This window comes from Canis lupus, chromosome 1, assembly GCF_048164855.1.
Source record: "Canis lupus baileyi chromosome 1, mCanLup2.hap1, whole genome shotgun sequence".
NCBI classification, from domain to species: Eukaryota; Metazoa; Chordata; class Mammalia; order Carnivora; family Canidae; genus Canis; species Canis lupus.
Window position 1 is genome coordinate 27951308 of NC_132838.1, and position 19923 is coordinate 27971230.

The 19923-nt window shown below is 45.1% G+C and overlaps 1 protein-coding gene across 4 annotated transcripts in view; it reads right to left on the reverse strand.

Moving 5' to 3' along the window:
* Positions 1 to 268: 268 nt before the first annotated feature.
* SGK1 (serum/glucocorticoid regulated kinase 1) overlaps positions 269 to 19923 on the reverse strand; it is a 109858-nt gene continuing 90203 nt past the window's right edge. The window contains exons 1-12 of one of the 4 annotated variants that reach the window (XM_072824294.1): positions 8487 to 8668; positions 5799 to 5874; positions 5264 to 5339; positions 4746 to 4850; positions 4558 to 4641; positions 4309 to 4440; positions 3927 to 4039; positions 3454 to 3577; positions 2898 to 2993; positions 2113 to 2268; positions 1916 to 2005; positions 269 to 1478 (exon numbers count right to left, since the gene is read on the reverse strand). In XM_072824294.1, coding sequence (XP_072680395.1) covers positions 1311 to 1478; positions 1916 to 2005; positions 2113 to 2268; positions 2898 to 2993; positions 3454 to 3577; positions 3927 to 4039; positions 4309 to 4440; positions 4558 to 4641; positions 4746 to 4850; positions 5264 to 5339; positions 5799 to 5874; positions 8487 to 8520 — 1254 coding nt within the window. In that variant the 5' untranslated portion in view covers positions 8521 to 8668 and the 3' untranslated portion in view covers positions 269 to 1310. Of the gene's footprint in view, positions 1479 to 1915; positions 2006 to 2112; positions 2269 to 2897; positions 2994 to 3453; positions 3578 to 3926; positions 4040 to 4308; positions 4441 to 4557; positions 4642 to 4745; positions 4851 to 5263; positions 5340 to 5798; positions 5875 to 6022; positions 6182 to 6782; positions 7066 to 8486; positions 8669 to 19923 lie in introns of those variants that run through there. The other 3 variants (XM_072824283.1, XM_072824284.1, XM_072824275.1) reach the window with 3 other exon arrangements.

Here is a 19923-nt window from a genome sequence, read left to right on the forward strand (position 1 = left end):
TTTTAAATTTTTTTAAAATTTATTTATGATAGTCACACACAGAGAGAGAGAGAGGCAGAGATATAGGCAGAGGGAGAAGCAGGCTCCATGCACCGGGAGCCTGACGTGGGATTCGATCCCAGGTCTCCAGGATCACGCCCTGGGCCAAAGTCAGGCGCCAAACCGCTGCGCCACCCAGGGATTCCCCCAGGTTTTAAATTTTTAAATGGACCCACTATTACCTTTCCCCACCCCAACCGAGATATACAAAATTACACACATGACACAATTTATGTAAATATTTTTCAAGGTTTTATTGCAAACCAAAGTTGGTTTATCACACACAAGAAAAGTTGTGTGGTGGGGTGGAAGGGGCGGGAAGAATTGTACATATTATAACCATGTTAATTACAGTACATTAAAATGTTGGTTTACATTACAAATAAGCCTGTAAGTTTAAATATACTAGTGTTATAACCCAATGTACAGACTTTCTTTATACAATACATACACTTATCAGGAATGCAAAAAAAAAAAAAAAAACATAAATAATGCCCATTTTACAGGTGACATTTTAAACAATGAAAATACCAGGCTTTGACCGACAACTGGGGCATTGGTCCATAAAAACCCTTTCTAAAAATAGAAATATTTGTAGCAGCAATGCTTTCTTTAAGCATCTGGATACAAGTCATTGCAAGACCATTTTCAATAAATTTTAGTTATTAACTGTATCTTACAAAAAAAACGGTCTACACATAAATTTATCTTCCAAATATGGAAGAAACAAACAATGTCCCACATTGTAGTGTCCTGCAAGTGTCACATTGATGCTTATAACTAAATCCATCTGTGATCAAGCATACCACACTCATACTACTGTTCACACAGTAAATCCACAAGGAAAAATAAAGAACTGAAACGCTCTGCAATAGGAAAAGCTTTGGAGCTAACACGATCTCATCAGAAAAGGCACATTTCATAAGATTCGTTATCACGGCCCAGACAGACCTTCAGAAAATCCTTCTCAGAACTGCGTCATCCTACTAAGACTACTGCATCTGTCTATGGCGGCACTCAAATGCTCATTTCAGAGATAGCACCATGTTGGAAGGAAGAATAGAAATGAAAACCTCATGAGCTCACTGAGAGGAGGATGTGCTCTTCGAAAAGCTTCCAGCAAACAGTGTGCAATAAGATTGCCAAGATGTGCAAGCTTCCAGAGATGTGCAAATTCTCTTTATGTCCTGTCAGCTGGCAGCTCCGCCAAAAGGCTAACTAAAACACTTAAAAACACACATAAAATCCTTCAAGACCAACCCTCGGACTATTCAGAGGAAAGAGTCCATAGGAGGTGCATAGGAAAAGCCTAGGAAGGCCTCGGCCGCTTCCTTGACGCTGGCTGTGAGGAGGATGCTGTCGGGGGACCTGCCAATGGAGTTGGGGACTGGCTCTTCAGTAAACTCAGGGTCAAAGTGCCGCAGGTCACTAGGTCCACTCTATTGGGGAAGGAAACAAAACCAAACCAAACCACTTAGTGTTAAGAATTCAGGCGGCAGACAGGACGGGGAAATCCTCTCTTGGGCTTTCAAAGCTGGAGCTCAGGTTTTGAGGGGATGCCAGGGAAACCCCCATTGGACCATCCACTTCAAGTGTGGAACCCACAGGCCACAGCAAGTTTAAATAACGAGGATAGTGTTCACTTTTTCTCTTTTAGTACTTTTAATTGAGAAACGTGTAGAAAAGTCATGTTAGTCTCGTTGGGACAAAAATTTGACTTTTCATCTAGATAAAATAATGGTTTGTGAATAAAAGTTGTGCCAATTCAGTCCCTGAGGGTCCCCAACCCTCCCCCCTACCCACACTGCCAGCCCCAGCTCTGACCTAGGGGAGTGCCCTTCGCCCCTTCCTATACTCAGAAGAAAGAGATACTCACCACATTTGGGTTGAAAGGGGGAGTAATCTTCTTATTAATGAGATCATCCCAGTTAATTAGGGAGAAGAAGACATGATTCTTAATCTCCATCTGTTGAGGAGAAACAGGAGATTGCTTCAGACACAAGAGATTCAGGGAGGGCAGTGGGGTCTAGCACATTTCCCGGAAGCCCAGGACAGGAGGGGGATGTCACTCACAAAGTCATCCTTGGCGCCCAGCCTCTTTGTCCGGTCTTTCTGCAGGAGGCCCTCCAGGAGGTGTCTGGCGGAATTGGTGATATTTGGCTTCAGCTGGAGCGGCTTGTTCAGAATGTTATCATACATCTCAGCTGTATTGCGGCTGTAAAAAGGAGGCTGAGAGGAGGAGGGACATTGCTGGTTAGCTTTAAGTTCCTACAGCATGCATTACCAACAAAGTCTTGCACCACATTAAGCTAGCTGTGACAAAGTCTTTTCCTTTTTTTTTTTTTTTTTTTTTTTATGATAGTCACAGAGAGAGAAAGGGAGAGAGGCAGAGACATAGGCAGAGGGAGAGGCAGGCTCCATGCACCGGGAGCCTGATGTGGGATTCGATCCTGGGTCTCCAGGATCGTGCCCTGGGCCAAAGGCAGGCGCCAAACCGCTGCGCCACCCAGGGATCCCCAAAGTCTTTTCCTTAACAGGCTTTCTTTGCCCCAGATTTTTTAAGTGTCTATCTCACAACTCCTATCAGGAATGGATCCTAATAAGCCACATTTTTCCTCACACAGGTGCAGGGGGCCCTATCTAGTAAAATGTGAATGTACGAGAAAGAAAAATTCACTAACAGCTTTCTCTAGAACACTTACAAAATAACCACTGGGCCTCTCTTATCAGCATTTGATCAGCTTATTTATAGAGCGCAAGACACAATGACCAGTAAGTCCAGATTTTAAGACAATGACATTCTAGGGAGCATTATTAAACCAGGCGTAAGATTCCATGACTCTCCATGTGCTACTCACCAGGCCATAGAGCATCTCATATAAGACGGCCCCCAGGCACCACCAGTCCACGGTCCTGTCATAAGGCTGCTTATGAAGCACCTCAGGTGCGAGATACTGAAACACAAAGCAGGAAAACAGAGCGTTTAGAAGACTGTGAAACCAGGCAATCCCAGGAGTGCACCAGGAGTGCATTTTGAAAGTGTTGAGACCCTGGGGTCACTTGCAGGATGGGTTTCTTTACATTACTTCCTGATAAAAATTGCTGGACTTGGGGAGGCTGACTGGCCAGGTATCGTTCGGATATTTAGGAAGCTGCTGGGCACCCAACAGATAGCTTACTTGAGAATTTACAACCTTTTATGACATGGCTTTTGCAAACAGCTGGTCCTAATTAAAGCCACATATGAGGCCTCAGGATTTCTCATGCTGCATCAAACAGCAAATATATTTTCCTTGCTCTGAATTGGACTGAAAAATCTCCGAGAACAATTTACCCTTTTGGTAATTTCAGTATAATTGTGCTTGGCTCTCCCGGGAAGGGGCAGACCAGGCAGCAAATGCAGAATGCTCCTACCTCGGGCGTGCCGCAGAAGGTGGACGTTGTGCCATTGTGTTCGATGTTCTCCTTGCAGAGGCCAAAGTCAGTAAGGACAATGTGTCCCTGTGAATCCAGCAAAATATTCTCTGGTTTTAAGTCTCTGCAGAAAAAAAAAAAAAAAAAAAAAAAAAGTTGTGTAGGTGAATTTCACTTCATAAGAAAGCCTCTGTGAAAATAATAGCTTGGGGTATTAGAAGCATTTTCAATTCACTGTAGCTGTACAGTGAATAAAAAGGGAGTCCTTGTTCTGCTAATCTATTCTGGATTTGGCACAATCCTAGCTGGCTAGTTCCCTGGAGGCATGGGGTCAAGACAGTTCACATGCTGGGGGTCCAGCTATAGGTGACCAAGCTGTACCAAATACAAATGATTTTAAGGCTCTGTCAGAGGCGGGGCTCCGTCTCCTTCACACCTGGGAAGGTAACCTTGCGTGCTCTCCGGCGGCTCACCTATAAACGATGTTCAGAGAGTGCAGGTAACCCAAGGCACTGGCTATTTCAGCAGCATAGAAACGAGCCCGTGGTTCCAGGAAGCAACGCTCCCTCTGGAGATGGTAGAACAACTGCAGGAGACGGGACAAAGTTAGTCTGGGTTGCCAGGGCCTGATAACAATGCATTTAATTAGTCTTGACATATATAGCTAAAGAGGACAATTGCAGGAAGTGGCCTTAAATAGTCTGTTAACTATTTGAAAACTTCAGGTTAAAGGAAAGGCTAATTCTGGTAACTCCCCCCTGCCCCCCAAACATCATTTAAAAACTTTCCTCTCAGACTAAACCAAAAATTCCATATGCAGACACCCAAAGGTCAGTTCATATTCCCACTGCTCACCTCTCCACCGTTGATGTAGTCGAGGACAAAGTACAATTTGTCAGCAGTCTGGAAAGAGAAGTGAAGGCCCACCAGGAAAGGGTGTTTCACATTCTTCAGTAGAACATTCCGTTCCGACATAATATGCTTTTCCTAGAAAAAGGACAATTAAGATGTAGTGGCAAATTTCAACTTGGTACCAAAATTCCAAGGTAAAACCACTCAATGAATGTCTATCCCCAGCTGCAATCCATCAAGCACACTTCGTACCTCCTTCTTTTTCAGGATCGCTTTCTTCTGTAAAACTTTGACTGCATAGAATGCCTCCTCTGCCTTGTGTCTTGCTAGAAGAACCTGTAATTTCAATAACAAAAAAAATCATTTTGCTATCTACAGGGAGAATATAAAATGAACACACGAGGGACTATAAATAATGAGGCCTTTAAATCTGAAATTACCTTCCCAAAACTGCCTTTCCCAATCACTTTCAAGAAGTGAAAGTCAGATGGTTTAGCATGAGGATTGGATGATGGTCCCAAGTTGATTTGCTGAGAAGGACTTGGCTGGAAAAGAAAGTATTTTCTTTTAATATCCTTGCTTCAAAGGAAGACAACAATAAGGGACAGGCCATGTAAAAAGATGCTACATCTGCAAATGGCCGAGGCAAGTCACCACACAGCACAGAACCCCAACCAAGACTATTTTTCATCCGAACACATTTCTATTTCATATGGGCGTATGGAAATCGTACACAATCGTGTTGTGTGTCTGGATAAAACTTTAAGGCAACAGGCCTTTTAAAATACTTCACTGACTCAATAGTTAAGTAAGTGCTTATGTCACTTGTTATGCCATTAACTAGGCATTCCTGCCTTGACACTAATTTCTAGAAATGCTATTGTAACCCATCAGTGTAGGAATACTGACTCATTTACGAGATTCCTCTACAGAAGCATCACAGAAGGAGAATACTTACCGGGGGGGAGGGGTTGGCATTCATAAGCTCGGGCTCCTGAGGTTGGGAGATCTTCAAAATGGACTGAACTTCAGGGCTGCGGAGAAAGAGAATAATTTAGAATCTCCAGAACTCGTCACCAGGGGGCACACCAACACCAGTAGGAAGTTTCTGGCTCAACTACCCCTCCCCCCCCCCCATACATACAGTTCGAGTGTTTAAACTAAAAACACCCAAAGAAATTACTGAGTTAAAGAAAATATTAGCCAAAGAAAATAAACCCAGTTAAATACAGGGATGAGGGCTGTTCTTCATGAAAACAGGGGTGAATCAGGCGAACACGAAAATTTTATCTTACAGCTCTAGGACAGGTCCAATCAGCAAATTAGTTTTTATGTTTAAGAGGTTTCCAACTGGAACTTAAAAGAGGGTTCCCACCCTCCGGGAAGCCTTCGGGCTTTCTGATCAATGTCCCCGGAGAGAATGTGTCTTTACTTCTGGTAAACAAACTCTACAACTTATTTTTATTTCTCCCAATCCTCCCGGCAAAACTTACTGTTTGCATGCATAGGAGTTATTGGCAATCTTCTGAATAAAGTCGTTCAGGCCCATCCTCCTCTGTTTCATGAAAGCTGTGAAATAAAGGAGAAATAAACGTCTGGAGGGCTTCGTGACGTCCGACGCCGCGCGCGCACACACACACACACACACACACAAATCCTTAAAAATAAGATTCCCACTTGGCAGAGCCCAGAAGTTCGGTACGATCCCTACACTCACCGATGAGGATCGCTACCATCCCCCTCATTCTGGAGTAGGTGAGGGCGCCCCTAGCAGCCTCGGTCTTCACCGTCATCTCCGCGGGGAGCGCGCAGGGGCCGTTGGCGACGGGAGACCGGCTCGGCCGACACTGACCGCGCGCCCCGCCGCCCGCCTTATGAGCCCGTCGCCGCCGCAGGGGCGGGGCCCGCGCGACACCGAGACGCGGCCCCGCCCCGCCCCGCCCCGCCCCCGCCGCTCGCGCGGCCCGGCCGGGCTGCCCCGCGGAGGGCGGTGGCGGGCGGTTGGGCCCCGGCCCCGGCCCCAGGGCGAGCCCGAGGCGGGGGCGGGGGGCTCGGGGACTGCCCGGGGGGCCCGCGCCGGATTCTTAGCTGCCTCTCCCCGCTCCCGGGCGGGAAATCGCCGGCGGAGGGGGCGGGGAGGTGGAGTCCGGGGTAATTTTCCACCTTTTTTCTCAATTACTCCGCCCGGCCGAGGAAATCAGAGTCGCGGCACCGGGGCGCTTTCCGCCCGGCGGCTCTGCCCCTTCCCTCCCGGGCCCGGGGCGGCCCGCACCCCGCCCCCCGCCCCCCGCCCCCGGCGGCCGCGCACCACCAGCCCCCGATGCCCCCCTCTGCGGGGTCTCCGTGGGTCCGGGACCCCGCGCTCCCGCCGCCCTCCCAACCCGCGCCCCGCCGCCCACCCCCGGTCCCTCGGGCCGGAGCCGAGCGACTAGCGACGGAGCGGGGGGGCCGCCCCCGGTGGCGGCCGCGGCGCTTACCCAGGCCGCTCAGGAGGAAGGACTCGCTGCGCTTCTGCGCCTCGGCCCTCTTTTTGTGGCGGGGCCGGAGCAGGGACTCGAGGCGGGCCCGGGCCAGCGCGCCCTGCATCTCCCCCATGGGCCGCGGCGGGCGAGGGAGCCGGGAGAACACTGACGTTTCCTTGAAGGAGCCGCCGTGACTCAGGCCGGGCAAGATTTCCTGCCCCGAGACCCAAAACAAACAAATGGCCCTTGTGCACGGCCGAGCCGCTTCCGAAAACGCCTTTTTTGTGCTTCTGGCCCAAGCCAAGCGAGGCTGCAAAATCCCAGAACTTGGAAGCGGAGGAAGGAAGGAAAGAAAGAGGGAAGGGGGAGGGAAGGGTCAGGAATGTGTAGGGGAGGGGGCGGAAATAAAATTCGTCTCCGCACTAAAGGGGGTAAAAAAAAGTACAATCTGCATTTCACTTTTTTCCCCCTAACCTTTGAGAACGTTCTGTCCGTTCCGCATGTCATTTTTTTTTTTTTTTTGCATCTTTAATCTCCGCCACGCCAGGAACACGTGAGGGAGTCGCAGTTCGGGGAGCGGTGGCTCCGCGCCGGGCGCCGACCTGGCGTGACCCGGGGCAGCGGCGACTCCCCGATTCCCCCTCCGGCTCTCTCACCTGGAAACTCCGCAAGGTCTTGAAAACCCTTACTTTGTCCTCGCCTTCCCTCCCCCTCCTCCGGCTAATTTCAGGGCTCTTTCGAGTCCCTGATAAACTGGGACCGGAGACCTCGGGAGAGAGCGGCGGGTGCCTGCGCTCCAGCGCGCGGAGGACCGAGGGCAGCGCGGCCCGGGACCCCGCCGCTGGGGGCGCCCGGGCGCTGCGGCCGGACGCGGGCGCGAGGACTCTGGCCGGCGCCGGGCGGGCAAGCCACGAGCAGGCGACGGGGCCGGAGAGGGAGCCGGCTGGCTGCAAGGCACTAAGGTTCGCGGGGCCAAGCGCCTGGCGCTTGCTGGTGCTGTCAGCGGTGGCTGCCCTGCCGTGACCCCTTTATTGGCAACGGCCCTGCCATTTCTGAGTTGCATACTGGGTCTGACACACTCCGAAATACCAGCTGTCAAACCGAGAATAGCATGTGAAGCGGCTTTCCTTTCGTCCTGGGCAGGGATTTGTTTTGCAGGCACAACCCCCTCGTCTGCCCTAATATGATCTGTAGCCTCAGCTGCTTCTTGGTTTGCTCAGTTGCAACAGCCCCAACCTCGGAGAGGGGAGCACACATCCTCTCCCCTGAGAGGGGCTGGAAAATTTTGCTCAGCTTCCACCCTCAAAAAAAAAGCACTTTTCAATGCCTGAAATTGACGTTCCAAACTCAAGCAAGGTTTAGAATACTCCAAGTCACAGTAACTGGCCCATTACTGTTTCCTCTTCCATGGTACTGCCAATGCCCCCCGCCCCCCCCCCCCCCATGTTCCATTCCATTCTAGCCCAGCAGGGCCCTCCTCTCCCACCATTCTGCCCCCTTGTAAGACAGCAAATTTGGCAAAGGCTGCCCAGAAACACCAACCTGCACCGAGATTTCTGCTTGTTTGTTCTTAAAATATGAAACTGAGAAACCTTCATCAGACACCCTCCCCTGCATCCCCACCTCCTGTGCCTTCTCCAGGCCAAGGAGCCTCAGATCCTCTAAAGCATCTTCGTTTTAGCCATCCTCTCCAAATTACACTAATAAAAGTACACAAACCTTTCAAAGGGGATTTTATAGCTTCCTCTTTCATTCTTCAGGTTGCCTAAGACATGAAGGTTGGGGATTACTTTCTGGAGGCAGGAGGTAGAGCTCAGTTATGGCTGGAATAGCCTCTCTGCTAATGTGCCTGATAAGGCTGGAAGCTGAGATGTCAGGGAGCAGAGTCAGAGGCAACTGTCCTGCTCTGTTATGCACCCCACTTTATATAAAGGCAATTTACATACAGGAAGGGAGCAAGCTGCAAAGTTCAACACTGGGCCATTTATTCTGTCCATTGCAACATCACTCAGAAAATTACAGTCATCAGCGTCCTGAGTTTATTACACCCCCAGCAAGACACACACGAAATGTAACTTGACTGATTATCATCACAAACCAGTCCAGAAAAAATTCAAAACACATGCACAGTGTTCATTTTTTCAAAGAAGCTCTGCCACATGCATTCCAGGAGGAACGTGGAATTCAAGTTAGAGGGCTCTAAGTGGGATAGAGAAGAAGCACAACCGTATGATTTGTGGTTGGAACAGAAAAGGAACGTCTGATGTTCTTCTTCCTCCCCCTACCCTAATGTTCAGCAGTTGGAGACGGACGGTCTGTTAAACTTATCATTTAACGTAGAGAATCAAGTTGTTGAGACTGGCTTTTCTTCCAACCGGATACCTGAAGGGTGGAGCAGGCGCCCCCAGTTCTGTCCCAGCAACCTACTAAGACTTCCGAACAGGAAGGTGACACACAGCAGTGGCGGGTGGATGGGGTGGGGGTGGGTGGGGGGGAGACGGGGCCGCGGGAGTGGGGGGGGGATGGTGTGTGACGCGCTCCAGTTCACTCTACGCAGGCTTTGGGTTACCCTGTGGCCACTATTCAAATGCTTGATCTGTTCTTCCTTCCCGTCGCCAGCCTGCTTCTTTGGTCCAGAGAGTCTTCCTACCGGGAGGAATCCGGCCGGCCTCTTTCCTCTTACTCCCTAGTAGCAAAGTGGCCAGAGTTGCGTCACCAAATTCTGCTTGTAAATGCAGCCCAGAGGGCGATCGTGTTCTCTGGCAGAAGCACTCTGGAATGCACAATTGCCCCTACTTCTCCTGAGGTTTAATCAGTTCCAGGTAATTTCTCTACAGCACCTTGTGCAGTCACAGAAAATATAGACGGCTTGATAGGAGATAGGGTAATTACTTCCCCACTCCCCTAAGCCAGTAATCTCATTTATGCCTCATAGTGGGGAAACTGCAATCAAAACACTCAAATGGCAATGATTCACCAAGATGTAAAGTTTGCACTGAAACAAATCATTTTCCAATGTATGTGTATTTTAATGCTTCAGAAAATCATTTAGTTCTTCTACTCTAATTTTCCTTAATGGTGGACTGCAAATATGGAAACTTGAAAGCTTTACTAAGATATGACCTTTTTTCATTTAATACAAGGCCCAGTAAATAAATTCCTGGTACTTCTCAGCATATTAAAGGAGATGCTTTGAAAAATATTTTTAAAAGAAGTATTTATTTATTTTAGAGAGAGAGGGAGAGAGAGAGAGAGAGCAGGGAGATGGGTGCAGAGAGAGAGAGGAAGAGAGAATCCTCAGGCCAACTCCCTGCTGAGCACAGAGCCCAAAGCTGGGCTCAATCCCATGACCCTGAGATCATGACCTGAGCAGAAACCAAGAGGCAGACGCATAACTAGTTGACTGAGCCACCCAGGCACCTCTAAAAATATTTTTATAAGGACTTAGCTCTTTGACTACTTAAGTGTGTCAGCTGCGTGGATCTTCTTTCCCTAGATACAATATCTTCCATTGATAACAGCAATATACTTGTTCTGTATTGCCCAAAGTGCCAAAAATTCTAGAACAGTTATGTGCACAGTTCAGGTTCCCATGCTTATTGACTCATTCTTTGATGCTTATAGAATCTTTTTCTGAAGCATCACCAAAAAAAGTACATAGAAACACCAAAAAACATAATTATTACTCTAGAGAGCAACTGCATGGATCAGTTTTCGTTAAAGGTTGTCATTGAGTGCATGCCCCCCCTTTTTTTTACAGTATTCATCAACAAAAAATGATGACAGCAGATGAGTTTATTCATGAGAGCTGTTATAGATAAGTAAACGGCAATGGTGGTTAAATAACTGTCTGTAGATCACGGATTCTATAGTGATTATTACGTTCTGGACTCCTTAACTATAAAAAGTAACATGCGTAAAGAGGGTAAGAATGTGCTTGAATAGATAACTAAGAGAAGAACACATTACTTCGAATAACGGTGTTCAATGCTATTAAAATGCACACAACTACACACTTTATTTATGCAGGGCTTATTTCTTTTCCAAGACAGTGGTTTTGAATAAGAACGAACCCTGGAATAGAGTTTTGTTAAATAATATACACATGGCTGTCTAGTATGGAGGCCTTAGGTTGTTTTCTCTAACACACTTTTCAGCTATTGAGGATTAAGCAATTATTGTTATTTTTCTTCTGAGTTGCAGGTGATAGGCAAAACTTGCTTTTGAAACCAAATTTATCTCCTTCCTATAACCCTTCTCTGTCCCTGAAATTCATTGCCATACCTCTCCCCACATCCCCGCCCCCTAGCACTGGTTTGCTCTGTGGTCCTGCAAACTCTGAAATGTTGCCTTCCACCCTCCACCCCACTAATGCCAGCTGCCTCAAAGCCCTGCTCTCAGCTAATCTCCACAGGAGGTATTGACCTGATTCTCCTTCCCTTACTCCCTCCTTCCTTCCATGCCTCTCTTTCTTCCTCTCTTCCACCCTCCCTTGCCTTTGTTCATGGAAGCACTTTTTTTTAAAGATTTATTTATTCAGAGAGAGAGAGAGAGAGACAGAGACACAGGCAGAGGGAGAAGCAAGCTCCATGTAGGAAGCCCGACCCGGGACCGGATCCTGGGTCTCCAGGACCACACCCCGGGCTGCAGGCGGCGCTAAACCAATTTAACTAGCACTTATTAGGTATAAATATTAAGCTCAAGGGATACAAATATGAATAATCTCTATTTGAAGTTCACAGAAGCGTCATTCTGAATGGGGGTCACATGCATAAATCATGATACGATAGGATGAATGTTAAAACAGAGGTCCCAGCAATCTGCCGTAGTAAACAGACAGAGGAATATTCTACTGGGGAGAAGCAGCAGACATGTAGTTGTTGGGGAAAGTCTCCCACAAAGAAATGATATTTGGGCTGATCCTGGAAAGGTCAGCTAGGGACAAGAGAGGAAAGTCATTCTAGGCAGAAGAAAGCACGAGTACCAAACTCTGAGGTGCTATGTAGCACCTCTGGAGTGATTTGGAAATGTGTCCCTTACTCAGACTCCGCACACAAGCAAGACATACAGGACTGTGGCTGCTTCTGCTGCAGTGGCAAAACAGCACACTCAGGTGAAATTAAAAAAAAAAAAAAAAAGACCCTAGTGGCATAAATCTGTCTGTCCCTCTCACTGCCTCCCCTTCTCCAACCCCAATACCTATGGAATTAATAATGTCTTAAAATGTATGTATTTAAAGAACTGCCAAGTATTTGCACAGGACGGTCAGCTCTAGGCATGGCTGGAGTTCCTTCATCCATCAACAGATTGTTCTAGAATTACGCTTCAGGAGGTACAGTGATGCACATGAGCTCACAGAGGGAGGGGTCGGGTGGGAAGTCACCTACAAAGTACACTGAGCCCTACTGAGAAGGGATTAAAAGACACAAGGAAAATTATTCCACCAAGGCTTTTATTTTTTAGTTTATTATTATTATTTTTTCCTCAAGGCTTTTAAAGTGACACATTCCAATGTGTTTTGGAAAGCTCATTCAAACCAAAATGTGATTGATAACTATTACCCTTTCAAAGGATATTTGTTTTTTTAAAAATAGCCCTAAGTCATTAAAAATGAACAAATTTACACACAAAGATATATAAGGGAACGTTGGAATTTGGAATGGGAAATTCACGTAGTTGGAAGAGTATGAACATTTAGGCAAGCATAGCTGTAATCCCGCATAGGGAGTGGCAATCTCACAGCGGCAGTGAATGACCTCAGTGTTCCATACCTGTCTCTTCTGAAAGTCGGCGCACAGGAACGCTGGTGGGGGATAGGGACATGGTTTGGTAGTAAGTTTTTTAATTTCAATCAGGCAAAGCGGCCGTGGTAGCTCTTGACATGGGAGGAATGGTAATCTAGCTAGCAACAAACCAACAGGTCTATAACAGGCTGAAAACTCATCGTATCCTATTTATTTATTTATTTATTTATTTATTTATTTATTTATTTATTTATTTATTTATTTTTAAGATTTTTGTTTATTTGAGAGAGAGATAGTGAGAGAGAGAGAGAGAGCGCACAAGCATGGGGCAGGGAAAGGGAGAAGCAGAATCCCTGCTGAGCAGGGAGACGGATGCATGCGGGGCTCAATCCCAGGACAAGAGCCAAAGGGCCGAAGGCAGACACTTGACTGACCGAGCCACCCAGGCACCCCACCTTATCCTTATCTTTGGGATGTTGTCAATGTCTGATGTAGCATGATCCAATGAGCAATAAATAAAAATAAAAACTAATTATCAACCAGAATACAGTATGCAGGGCGAGGAAGAGCACATATTTGACAGCTTAATATTTGGCTCTCAGGATTGACCTGAAAAATGACTTCCAGGGAATTTTCTAGATGATTATGAAAAATAGGGATCCCTGGGTGGCACAGCGGTTTGGCACCTGCCTTTGGCCCAGGGCGCGATCCTGGAGACCTGGGATCGAATCCCACATCGGGCTCCCGGTGCATGGAGCCTGCTTCTCCCTCTGCCTGTGTCTCTGCCTCTCTCTCTCTCTCTCTGTGTGACTATCATAAATAAATAAAAAATTAAAAAGAAAGAAAAATAACACAAGAGTAAATTGGAAAAACTTTTTAAGTCAAAATTCAATATTATCTGCAATTTTCCAAACACAAGACAACTATGGCCTTACTGAAAGCCTTATGTTAAACATTTGTATTTCAAAAGGCCTCTGTCAACTCAAATATTGATTTGTAATGGTAAAATGGCAGGTATCGAGGCAAGGAAGTCCAGAGAGCTGTGGCCTGCGGAGCCTCTCCCTTCACCCTTCCAGGATGAACGCACACCTGTGCTTACTTTCCCTGCAAGTCCGCAGCGCAGCCTAACATTCGGGCAGCACAGGGGTTGAAATTTCCTTACAAGACGCATCCTTCCCGGGACACACATATTAAAGTCGTAACCTACATGAAGATAGCAGAAAGGGTTCTCTTTCGCCCCTGCTCTGTTTACAGAGTGCCAAGAGTAAATGAGCAGCCTGGATTTCTGGCACACAGCTTTTGCCAAACTGCAGTGAGACCTGAAAGCTTTAATTTGCTCACTATAAATCTCTCCCCAAATCGTTCCCATTTCTGGCCCTGTAATTTATCTAGCAAGAAGCAACAGAAACTCCCCCCTCCAGAATTGTTTCCTATAAACCCTGCCTATAAATTGCAGCAACAAAATAAGATAAATGTAACAGTAACCAACAGGGGAAAACCAGGGGTAGGATGGCTGGCGGAAGGTTGATGGGGCATCATTTTAACATAAAGCAGTTTAGTGAACTTTCTTTTCATTTCAACCCTGAATGTAAGCTCCATAAATATTTTTGCCACTTTGCTCAGCAAGCTCTGGAGTGTCGGCAAGTTACTGAAGAGGGGCCTCCTCGCTGTCCACGTCAGTCACCTACACCTGAGGCTCATTATCTGTGAGCTTCTAGACAAGGTATTCTCTAAACCTTAATAATCTGTATAATGGGGATACTAACTTAATATAAATTGCAAAAGTAACTGAAATAGAGAATTTAATAAGTGCCTTACTTAACTTGGGACCCCACATAGAAAATATGACATGTCTAGGTGCTTTACCCCTACCCTACACATATCACAACTACAAACGGAACATATCAAGCAACACAAATCGCACAAATGGCTCCTACAACTCAGGAAGGTAATGGGTATGTACTGTAAGTAGATGAACTGCACGGGCCACTTAATCTGCTAGGCTAAGGACAGGGGTGTGTGATGGGAATTCCATCAGAGGCCTGAAAAGATAATCCATTTTGTTCTTCAACTTTTCTACTCCTTTGGCCTCCCCATGGACAATGCTCCAGAAAGGGTTGTATCAAAGAACTAAATACCATGATAACAGAATAAATGTTTATATATCAAGTAAGGCTGAAGTTTAAGTTGAAAAGAGCAGAGAATCAGCTAAAAGTTAACCCAAAGGAGGTTTTAATTGTTTGGGGTGGAATGGTAACAACAGAATGTACATTGGGCCTATTGAGAGGGTGAGGTCATTTAAAGCAGGTCAGAGAAGGCTAGCTAGCACAGAAGATGCTTTTCTGTGCTTACTCAGCTTATCCTCAGGGAAAGAAGAACAAGCTCCAACTGATTGCATGGGGCCTGTTATTTGTACTCATTCAGACACTATGGAGCAGCACTTTTGTGCCAGGCAGTATGTGTCCTGGATGTGACAGTTATCCAAGATGCATAGCATTGCCACATTCGAGGAGGTCATGGTCCATATTTATTTGGCTAAATTGACTAGTGCTTTCCCCAAAGCAAAGGCAAGTTGACAGATATTTCTACTTTCTCTAAGGCCTAGCTACACTTAAATGCCATTAAAATATAGCTTTGGGCAGGTTTAACCATTTGGAATACTTACTATTTCAAATGAGGAATATGCTGGAAGTTCTCCTGTTGCTGTAATATTGTGAGGTGCTGTGATATCTGGGAAAAGATAAATCTAAAAGGAACTTCTTGGATGCCCAGAACCACCTCATGTGGCTAATCCTTTGGAATCCTCCCCTTCTCCACACCTTCCTCCCTACCCCACCCCACACTGCCCCATCATATTCTTTAGTCAGGCATTTTGTGGCTCATTTATTTACATCTTAAGTGCCTCTCTGGATTGTTGAGTTCCTTGAAAATTAGATCACAGGATCACAAAATGCCTGCCTACCAATTCTTTAATCAGGCCCTAGTGTGGTTCCCTCTTTCCACTCTTCCCTTTGTTTTCCAGGCTGGTGCCATCTTGGCTCTGTTCCTTTTGCGAGGCCAACCTTTTGTCTGCCTTCAGGACTTTGTCTATGCCATGCCCTCCAACTGGGATGATTTCCTCCTGGTGCTCACATGGCTGGATCCTTCTTGCTATTCAGATCTCAGGGTAAACGTCACTTACACAGTGAACCTAAACTAACCGGATGGCTATCCTTTGTCACTCACTCTATTTCAATTATCTGCATATTAGTTTTATTATCTGACATTTTTCTTGGGTTCATTGTCTCTTTGCACTAGAAAATAGTCTCTGTAAGATACGGATCTTTGTTTTATCCTCCATAGTATTCCTGGTACTCAGAAGAGTGTGTGGCCCATAGGAAGTGCTTAATAAATGAAATAATTTAATAATATACACCTTATATATTGCTAGGCACATAGTAGATTTTCAACCAAATTTTGTTTTCCTCCAATCAGCTAATAGTCAAGGGTATATTTTCTTAGCAATCTCTTTCCAACTCACTATGAAGACCAAAATCAAACTGAAGTTTAGATATTCTGTTACATATCACATATTATGCAGTTGCTTCAGAAAACTGAGGAACTAAATTTTATGAATGATGTACAGTGAAGATTTTGAAATCAAGGCTGTTCTTTTGGTCCAATGAGGTCATTAAGTAATCATATTGAATAACCATTTTCCAAGAAAACTGAAGTAGATACTCTTTTTTTATAGACAATATCCAATGGATACTTTGTCAAGTTCAGAGAATCAAACCATTGGGAGGGTAGCCATCTAGGCTTTTGTCTGCCCAGATTGGTAAAATGCCAATTTAGCCTCTTATTCCAAGGACCACAGATAATCTTCCAACAAGTCAGAAAACTGTATCCTCTTTTTTTTTCTCCTTTTAAACTTGCTCCCTAAGTTCTCCTTTGCTCTCACTCCCCAATTCTTTGCTATCTATTAAGATAGAATTTTAAGGTGAGAATCCATTAAATTCCATGATACTTCTGCTTTCAGCTGAAGGCCCTTCATGAACCTCCTCAGTTTTACAGTGGAGTGATCACATTCACAAGATGATGGTAGTTGACCAAGGAGAATTGCTCTTTTTTAAGTTTAAGAAAATAGCAAACTTTCCCAGAGTGATGGACTTTAGACAGAGAGTCAGCCTGGTGCTCCAGTGGTCTCTTCTCAGCAGAATTTGATTGCTCTGCACGATCTGTAAAAGCCGATGTGCCCTCCATAGGTAATAGTAGCAAGATGTCACACTGTATTTCTACATGCATAGGAATAAAGGGAGGGAAATCCCTTTTCATTAATGGTTCCATATGAATTTGGTCTATAGGAAAGCATGCTGTCATAACCTTTTTGACTTCTGTCATTTAACCAACTTTGCCTCAAGAACTTCAGAACCTCTCATCCAGCCTGAGGACACACAGGATAACATGGCCATCTCACAGAGGATTTCCTCTCTTGCAATACTAAAGGCCTTCCATACTTTTCATATTGCCTGAAAACCTGAATGAAAATTTATTACAAAACACTCCTACTTTATTTTCTTTTAAAATATCCTTCTCTACACAATGGTAGGGCCTGGATAAAAGGATCCCTATTGTGCAGTGCCTAGTGTGTCGTTTTAAAGCCATTGCAGAACGACCATTAGGTTGTCAGAACCGGCAAGGCACATGCGCAAATACCAAGTTGATAAGTAACTGCATTTTTTTTTTTTATTGGAGTTCAATTTGCCAACATATAGTATAACACCCAGTGCTCATCCCGTCAAGTGCCCCCCTCAGTGCCGGTCACCCAGTCAACCCCATCACTCTGCCCACCTCCTCTTCCACTACCTCTTGTTCGTTTCCCAGAGTTAGGAGTCCCTCATGTTCTGTCTCCCTCTCTGTATTTCCCACTCATTTTCTCTTCTTTCCCATTTAATCCTCTCCACTATTTTTTATATTCCCCGAATAAATGAAACCATATGATGATTGTCCTTCTCCAATTGACTTACTTCACTCAGCATAATACCCTCCAGTTCTATCCATGAGTAACTGTATTTTCATATCTCTGTGATGACATATACACACATGTATGTTAGCCAGGGTTCCCCAGAGAAGCAGAACTAGTGTATATACATATGTATATACATGTACAGACATACATATATATGCATATTTACATGTATATCATGTATATGTTTGTGCACATGTACACACAGAGAGAGTTTTTATTTTTTAAAAATTGGCTCATATGACTTTGGAGTCCAAAGTCAAAAATCTATAGGGTGGGCTGGTAGGCTCCAGACCCAGAAAAAAACTAATGTTGTAGCTCAAGCCTGAAGTTCATCTGCTGATAGAATTCCTTCTTACTCAAAGGAGTTCAGTTTTTATTCTTTTAAGGCCTTCAACTGTTTAGTTGTTGAGATAAAGCTTGTCCACATCATGGAGGACATTCTGCTTTACTCAAAGTTCACCGATTTAAAATGCTGATCTCATACAAAAAATACTCTTGTAAAAACATCTAAGATAATGTTTCACCAAATATCTAAGCATTGTGGCCCAGCAAAGTTGATATGCATAATTAACTAACACAAGCCCACCGCTTGTCAATTTGGCATTCATATGCATCTTCTTAAATGATATTTAATCTCCATATAAAGACATTAATAAGGTCAATACTTCCACCTAACATGATGTGACTGTCCTGAATATAACTGAAAATTTAATAACCTTTCCCCAGAAGAGGATGTAAAGTCTTTGTGGTATGTTTATTCTTCTTGATTTCCTATAACTTAAATACTGTGAAATAGAGTTCATAATTCTTAAATACTGTGGTATAAAGTCAATGCATCTTATGTGACATCACAAAGGGATAAGAGAGGGAGAAAACAAAGAGATTTACATACACGTACACAAACATATTCATAACAAATAAAGAAGAAATACTCATGACAATCACAGTCTTTGTTTCTATAATTGGTCATGTGGTCATAGCCGGTATTTATAACTATTTTATTCCACTACCTATTTGTCTTCAACAAGCACCTCAACTGGTTGTAGTTCTTTACCTAATGGGATGATGCAAATCTTCCTTCCCAACAGGGGCTGGGCCATTAGTAGTCCTGTCTGGATTGGGTTGTTGTAGTTTTCTACTGGGTTTAATCACAGGGCATGGTACTAGTAAGAGACTCCCTGAGGGATCTCCTGTATTCCAGACACACTCTTCTTTATCTCCATTGAGGACTAGCAGCTCAGCTTCTCCTTGGTCATCAGGACCAATCATCCCAGCCAGCATAGTACCTCCCTTTTTTGCCTGTTGATTGAGGGTTGCAAAGAGCCCAAAGGACACTGAGAGGCAGTCTTACTGAAATCATTGCTGTGTCTCCCAGTGGAAGCATGCCTCCCTTTGGAACCAAGACTTTAGGCCAGCAGAGCATAAAGTTGGGAAGACAGAAAGCAAAAATGTTGCTGTAGGTCACTAGGGCTAATAGTGAGTGGTGCCATACCCATTTTTACTCTGTGATTTCTGGACCTGTGAATCCCAGCTATGGGAGAAGCAGCACATATATTGGATGCTGATTAAGAACATAATCCTAGAAAACATCCTAGAAACTTTGCTCCAGCCCTGCAAAGTATTGCTATCTGGCTGGCACTGTAACTGAGTCTTCCAGTATTCTATCAAAAGTTGCCTCAGAGTATCGAGGAATATGGTAAGACCAGTGAATCCCATGAACACAGGGCCCATTGCCATACTTTATGTGCTGTGAAGCTCGTTCCTTGATCAGAAGCAATGCTGCATAGAATAACAGGATAACGGATAAGGCATTCTGTAAGTCTAGGGATGATTGTTCTTGTAGAAGCATTGTGTTCAGGAAGGGCAAATCTGTATCTAGAGTAAGTGTATACTCAGGTAAGAACAAGAGGCTGTCCCTTCCATGATGGGAGGGTTGGATGTAATCTACCTGCCAGATAATATGCTGATCACTCTGGGGGATGGTGTGACATCAGAGGCTCAGGATTGGTCTTGGCTGCTGGCAGATTCGGTACTCAACCATGGCTGTAGTTAGGCTGGCCTTGGTGAAAGGAAGTCCATGTTGCTGAGCCCATGTATACCCTTCATTTTCATCACCATGGCCCATTCAGTGATGATACGGGTGGCTGGGAAAGAGGCTAACTGATATCCACAGAATGGGTCATCCTATCCACTTGATCATTAAAATCTTCCTCTGCTGAGCTCACCCTTTGGAAGTCATTCACATGGAACACAAATATCTTCACATTTTTTGCTTATTCAGAGAAGTTTATCTACATTTCTCTTCCCCAGACTTCACTGTCACCCATTTTGCAATCATTTCTTTTCACACACAATTGCCTGACTGTCCAGCCAAATTATTAGCCACCTCCCATGAATGGGTATA